Source organism: Zalophus californianus, chromosome 11, assembly GCF_009762305.2.
Source record: "Zalophus californianus isolate mZalCal1 chromosome 11, mZalCal1.pri.v2, whole genome shotgun sequence".
NCBI classification, from domain to species: Eukaryota; Metazoa; Chordata; class Mammalia; order Carnivora; family Otariidae; genus Zalophus; species Zalophus californianus.
In genome coordinates, this window is record NC_045605.1 from 112,269,285 (window position 1) to 112,276,725 (window position 7,441).

Consider the following 7,441-nt stretch of genomic DNA (forward strand, 5'->3'; position numbering starts at 1 on the left):
GGAGGAACAGAAGGGGATTTCCTCAACCTGATAAAAGGCATCTACCAAAACCCCACAGCTGACACCATACTTCATAGAGAAAGCCTGGATGTTTTCCTTCTAGGTCAGGAACAAGAAAAGGGTGTCCACATTCACCACTTCTATTCAATATTGCACTGAAGGTCTACCGAGGGTAATAAGGCAAGAGAAATAAATAAAAAGCATCCAGGTTGGGAAAGAAGAAGTGAAACTATCTCGATTTACAGAACATATTATCTTGCGTATAAAAAAACTAAGAAATTCACACACACACACACAAATAAATAAATTCAGCAGGTTGCAGGATACAACATCAATATACAAAAGTCAGTTGTATTTCTGTACACTAGCAATGAGCAATCATCATTTAAATTAAGAAAATAAAAAATTAAAAAACAAAATAAACAAAAAATAAAAATAAAGAAAACAATCTCATCAAAAAGAACAAAATACTGAAGAATAAACAACAAAAAAATGCAAGACTTGCATACTGAAAACTTCAAAACATCACTGAAAAAAGTTAAAGAAGATCAAAATAAGTGGAAAGGCACCCAGCATTCATGTACCAGAAGGCATAACATTGTTAAAATGACAACCTTCCAAAAACTGATCGGCAAACTGAATGCAATCCCTATCAAAATCCCAGGCTGCTTTTTGCAGAAATTGACCATCTGATCCTACAATTCATATGAAAATTCAAGGAATCTCAGATAATCAAAACAATCCTGCAAAAAAAAAAAAAGGTAGAGAACTCACACCTCCCAATTTCAAAGTGTGCTGCAGGGCTACAATAATTGAGAGAGTGTGGTGCTGCCATGAGGATAGACTCACAGATCAATGGAGTTGAATTGAGAGCATAGAGATGAACCCTTTAAGTTATGTTCAACTGATCTTCAACAAGGGTTCCAAAATAATTTAGTGGGAGACTCTTTTAAATAAATCATGCTGAGACGATGAGATATCCACTTTCAAAAGGATGAAGTTGGATCTTTGCCTCCCATCTTACATAAAAACAGCAACAACAGCAAAAAACCCCATAACTTAATCACAAAGGTTAAACTATAAACTACGGGGGCGCCTGGGTGGCTCAGTCAGTGAAGCGTCTGTCTTTGGCTCAGGTCATGATCCTGGGGTCCTGGGATCAAGCCCCATGTTGGGCTCCCTGCTCAGCCAGGATTCTGCTTCTCCCTCTCCCTCTCTCCACTCATGCTTTCTCTCTCATTCTCTCTCTCTCTAAAATAAATAAATAATTTTAAAAAAACTATAAACTATAAAATTCTCAGAAGAAAACATGGGCTAGGTCTTTGTGACCTTAGATTGGGCCATGGCTCGGGGATATGACACCAAAAGCACAAGAAAAAAAATCAGATAAATTGGACTCCATTAAAATTTAAAATTTTGTGCTTCAAAGAACACTGTCAAAAAATGAAAAGACAACCTACAGATGGGAGAAAATATTTGCAACTCACACATTTCACAACTGGCTTATACTCAGAGTATACAAAAACTCTTACTACTAAAAAAAAATTTTTTTAAGACAAATAACCCAATTAAAAATTTAGCAAAGGGTTTGAATAGGCATTTTTCCAGGAAGATATACAAATAGATAATCAGCCAATGAAAAGATGCTCAACATTATTAGGAATCAGGGAAGTGCAGATCAGAACCACAGGGAGGTCCCACTTCACACTGCCTCGGATGGCAGTGATCAAAAAGACAGACAATAACAAACGTTGGTGAGGGTGTGGAGAAACTGGAACCCTTGTGCATTGCCAATGGGAGTCAAAAATGGGGCAGCTACTTTGAAAAATATTTCGGTAGCTCCTCAAATGTTAAACAGAGTTACCATAGGACTCAGAAATTCCACTGCTAGACATCCCCAAGAGATCTGAAAACTTAAGTCATGCAAAAATTCATGCAATAATGTTCATAATAGCACTATTCACAATTGCCACAAAGATGGAAATACCCACATGTCTATCAACTGATGTGTGGATACACGAAATATGGTATCCACACAATGGAATATTATTTAGCCCTAAAAAGGTATAAAGTTCTGGGCGCCTGGGTGGCTCAGTTGGTTAAGCATCTGCCTTCAGCTCAGGTCATGATCCCAGGGTCCTGGAATCAAGTCCCACGTCAGGCTCCCTGGTCAGTGGGGAGTCTGCTTCTCCCTCTCCCTCTGTCTGCCACTCTGCCTACTTGTGGTCTCTCTATCTCTCTGTCAAATAAATAAAATCTTTTTTTAAAAAAGGTATAAAGTTCTGATACATGCTACAACATAAACAAACTTTGAAAAAATTACTCTGAGTGAAAAAACACAGACACAAAGGTCACATATGATCCCATTTATATGAAATGTCCAAAGTAGGTGAATCCACAAAGCCAGGAAGAAGATTAGTATTTTTGGGGGGCTGGGTGGTAAGGAAGGAATAGATGCTACCTGCTAACATTATGAAGTTTCTCTGGGGGAAATGGAATGGGGTGGGAATAATGTTAGTATAACTTTGTGAATCTACTAAAAACCACTGAATTGTACACATTAAAGGGTTATTTTATCATATATAAATTATATATCAATTTAAAAATTCATGTTATATGACTTTGTTTTGGAATAATCTGTATATATAAGAAACTTACCAAATCACCTTGTGGTTTCTACTGAAGGTATGTATTTTAGTCATTGACTTTACACTTTTATTTCAAGGTAAAAATCATAAATAAACCTTAAGTAAATTTAAAGACATTACTAAAGTATTTAGAAGAAGTTGATATTTATTATATTCAAGGGCTGTATTTGTCTGGTCCATATACATTACATACTAGAAGAGGTTTTGATTTTTAGAGGTTTTTAAAGTGTCTTACACAGGGAAACCACTCCAGTCGAGCATGTAAGGAGCTTCGAGGTGGCCACACTCATCCACACAACAAGAAAATTTTGAACTGAAAATCAGCAACCCTTGATAGATTACCAAAGAACTGAGGTCATTCCTAATAAGGGCACATGGCTGCCACTAGAAACTGGGGAGACAGAGAATCACAACTTACAGAAGCAGAGACCTCCATGGAAACCGGTGCCATGGTAGGAAAACCTCAGTGTTGGCATGTCTGAGAGTTAAAAACCAGGTGGACACAATCAAGAAATCCCCTCATGCTTTTGGCCAGGGGAGGATGGAAGTAGACATTTTGAAACATGCCAGAGCACTCTGTTCCTAATAAGGTCTGCCCTCAGGATAAATTATTTTACCAAGCCTAAGGTTGCTGGGGTTTTCTCAGAGCCCAAGTGACATGGAGGGAGGGAAAAACCCAGCTCCAGGCCCCAGCCTTCACAACCACCTAGTCGGGAGGAGGAAAAACTAAGATGCACTTGTAAAGGTCACGGTCTAGGTCACTAAGGGACTGAGAACACTTCCCCCAACACACACCTTATTAACACACCTCTACAGGCTTATTTACCACAATTCCTTTCACCTGGTACATCATGTCCAGCTTTCAACAAAAAAATTGCAAGGCATACTAGAAGGCAAACAACATAGCTAGAAGATACAAAGCAAGCATCAGAGCCAGACCCAGACATGGCAGGGATTTTGAAATTATCAGATGAGGAAGTTAAATAACTATGACTAATATAACAATGTTCTAAAGAAAGAGGCAAGAGCAAATGGGTAATGTAAGCAGCAAGAAGGAAATCCTAAGAAAGAATCAAAGAAAGCCTGAGATCAAATACCCCATGACAGAAATGAAGAAAGACTTTGATGGGCTCATCAGTAGACCAGACATGGTGAGGAAAGAATCTGTGAAACTCAAGCAAGTCAATAGAAACTTCCTAAACTGGGGGAAACTGGGTGGCTCAGTCAGTTAAACATCAGCCTTCAGCTCAGGTCATGATCCCAGGGTCCTGGGATTGAACCCCATGTCAGGCTCCCTGCTCTTTGGGGAGTCTGCTTTTCCCTCCCTCTCCCTCTCCCTCTGCCCTTCCCACCCCCGCTTGGGTGTTCTCTCTCTCGCTCTGCTCTTTCTCTCAAATAAGTAAATAAAATCTTAAAAAAAAAAAAAAAAAAGAAACTTCCCAAACCGAAAGAAAAGAAAAAAGTCTGGGGAAATGGAACAGGACATCCAAGAACTGTGGAATAGTTACAAAAAAGATAAACCAAAGGTAACTAATTTACACAAGTGCTTTAAAATGTTAAAGGGAATTTATCAAATTAATGAAGGCAATGGAATATTTAAGCTTAAGAGACATAAATTTATTTCAGCTTGAGTTAACAAAACATTAGCCATGGGTCCCTTTGACAGTGATTATTAAATTTTTTTTTTTTTTTTTTTTTTTTTTTTTTTTTTTTTTTTTTTTAGGAGGCTTGTTTTACTTAGAGTGGAAAATTATGCCAGGGACAAAGTCAACACAAAGGAACAAACAACAAAAAGTAGCAGGAAAGAGACCCAGTTAAGTGCAGCTCCGCGAATCCAGCAGTTCTTTCAGTCATGGTTAACATGCGGCCCAGCATGGGCGTCCATCTGTCCAGTCTGTCCGTCCGTCCTAGATGCATCCGGCACCTGCTCTAACACGGAAAACCTGCAGATGTCATCAAGTAGCTCCATCTGAACGTTAACAGGACAGACAAAAGGAAATCATTCCATAGGCTGAAAACAAACAACAAAAACAAAACTACATTGTTTCTTTTCCCCAAATGAAATCAACACGAAAGGTCCTGTGTGATTCCAAAATTTCCAGAGTAGAAATGGAGCGATCGGAAATGTCAAAGACCCCGTTATTTTGTAAAGAAAGTACACCTCAAAATATTCTAATTCCACATGTGAACAACAAAATACTGTCTCATCTACCAGTGCCAGCCCCCAGGGTCCTGGGGAGGGCGGTGGGGACAGTCCCCGCCCTGTCCCAGCAGCTCCGCTCCGGAGTGACAAGCTGAGCTCGGGGTGGGGAGACACTGCCGGAACCAGGTTTTGTTGCATGTGGTTTTGTTCAGGTGTGACTTCTGTCTTTTAGGAGTTTTAAGGCCACCTGGGTTTTGTGTGTTCAGTGCTGAGGTGAAGTCCAACCGCAGGGCCCTCTACCCACCGAGATAACGCGCTCCGAGCGTCGGTGAGTGGCAGTGTCTCCTTTTGGCACCACAGAGTTGATACTAAAGTAAGAAAAGCTGTCCAGTCGCTAGTTTTGGACCCCTTTCTCCCTGCCGGCTGCCGGCGGCGTGTCCACACTCAGGGCGATGACGATGCTCTCGCCGTCTTCTGTCTTGACCCGCTTCAGCTCCGGCTGCTCCGTCTGGTCGCCATTCTGGCGCTTTGTGGGCAGGGAGGCCGATGCCGAGGCATGTGTCGCCAACATGTGCAGAGGACTCGCCACTGCATTGTTCACCTGGCCATGGACGGCGGCAGGGATTGGCACCACGTGAGTCCCATTTTGCGTTACAGTTTTTATTGGTAGCTGGTGCTGACCCAGAGGTGCCTGCTGCACTATGGTAACCGTCTGGACTGGGGTGGTCTGTGGCGTCTGAATGATCCGGCTAGCAGCGCCCAGTGTGGCATGGCTAATCGCGGGAATAGGTTCCACTTTCACTTTTACTTCTTTGTGATCTCCATTCTCTTGCGGCTCTGCCTTAGGAGGGGCCAGCACGGCCGCCTGAGTGACCACGGCCTGGCCGGCGACAGTGTATGTGCTCGCCGGGGCCAGGCCGGCCACGCTGGTGACGGACACCGCAGGGATCTGGTGGACGACATGCACCGTCTGCACGACAGGCTGCTGGGAGGTCGAGGTGGTCACGGGAGCAGCGACTGTGTAGGTGACGGGCTTGATCGTCGGCGGCAGCTGCCGCTGCACGGCAATTAAAACGGGCTGACTAGACAGAGGCGAGCCTGGTGCACTCTGGGCAAACCGTGCCTCCTGGATGACGGCCAGTTTGGGCTGTGAGGCGCTGGGCTCAGGTTCCAGGGGGGCTGGTGAACCTTCCCTCGACAGGCTCTCGGGAGTCTGGGCACCACTAGAGGAGAGCGGTCCCAGAGGGGTTCTAAAGCAAGGCACGCCCCTAGGCCGTCTTTTCCTAAAAGCCTGCTCTATTAATTTGCTTTCAGAGGCAGGATCTATCCTCCAGAATGAGCCTTTGCCTGGTTCTTCCTGGGAACGTGGTACTTTGATGAAATAACGATTCAGAGAGAGATTGTGGCGAATTGAATTCTGCCAGCCCTTGTCCGCTGTCCTGTAGTATGGATAATTTTTAGTGATGTGAGTATAAATTCCATTTAGAGTAAGCTGCTTATCAGGAGCCATCGTAATTGCTTGTACGATTAATTGTGCATAGGAATAAGGAGGCTTTGAATCATCCTTTGGGCTGTCTCCACCAGAAGCTTCCTTTTCATTTTCTGGCTGTGAGTTGTCGGCCATTAAATTGAGGTCAGCTGGTATCACACGGCCCATTTTGTACCCCGAAGACCCTGCTCCCCGGGGGCTGGATGGGCAGGAGTTTGCAGCACTGATGGTTCCTGTGGGGGAGGGAAGGGGACTGATGAGGTGGGCCATGGTGTCTGGAATGTTGATGGTCAGGGGCGAGATGTGGGCCTGCACAGGTTTCACCGGGGATTCGGGGGCCTCCTGCTTCTCTCTCTTCTCACTGGACAGGGCAGTGAACGTGATCTTGATGTTTGTGCTCGGGAACCTGAACGTGCACACGCGCGGCAGCTGCAGCGGCGGCGCGCCGCGCCTCTGGAACACGCCGTCCACGAACACGCCGTTCTTGCCCAAGCAGCGCAGGTAGAAGTCGCCGCCGGCGTCGGGCCCGGGCTGCGCGGACGGCTCCGGGGCCGCCCCGCCATGGCCGCCGCCGCCGCCCGGGGGCGTGAAGATCTCGAGGTGGCGCCGCGAGATGAAGCTCGAGTGGCCCATGCTCACGTCCACCGAGCCCTGCGACGAGTTGCGCCCGATGGTCACCGAGCGCTTCTTCATCAGGTACTCGAACTCGCGGCCCTCGAGGCGCGCCACGGCCCAGCCGCCCGGCGGGGACCCGCCGCCCGCGCCCCCCGCCCCCGGCCCCGCCGCCCGCGGGAGGCCCGCCCGCGCCCGAGAGCGCCGCGGCCGCCGCCATGGGCCTGCGAGGGCCCGGGCCGCCTTCCGCCGCCGCCGCCGCCGCCGCCACGGAGCTGAGGGCCGCGCGAGGCCGCCGGCCGGCGAGCGACGAGCGGCGGCGAGGGATTATTAAATTTATTATATCTATGTTTTATAAAATAGAGATATCAATATCTATAAAATATATTTATTTTATATATTTTTAAGTTGCCCTTACAAGGTTTTCAGAAGCATTTTAAATTGTCACGCTAACAGGGGCACCTGCGTAGCTCAGTCAGTTGAGCAGCCGATTCTTAGTTTCAGCTCGGGTCGCAATCTTGGGGTTGTGGGACCAAGCGCTGAATCGAG

At 45.9% G+C, this 7,441-nt stretch overlaps 1 protein-coding gene across 1 annotated transcript; it reads right to left on the reverse strand.

The window, feature by feature from the left end:
- Positions 1-4,369: 4,369 nt before the first annotated feature.
- On the reverse strand, positions 4,370-7,052 carry LOC118355934 (forkhead box protein K2-like). The gene has a single exon (XM_035722813.1). It carries the CDS (start codon positions 6,971-6,973, stop codon positions 5,186-5,188), a length of 1,788 nt encoding a protein of 595 aa, XP_035578706.1. The 5' UTR covers positions 6,974-7,052; the 3' UTR covers positions 4,370-5,185.
- Between the last annotated feature and the right edge of the window lie 389 nt (positions 7,053-7,441).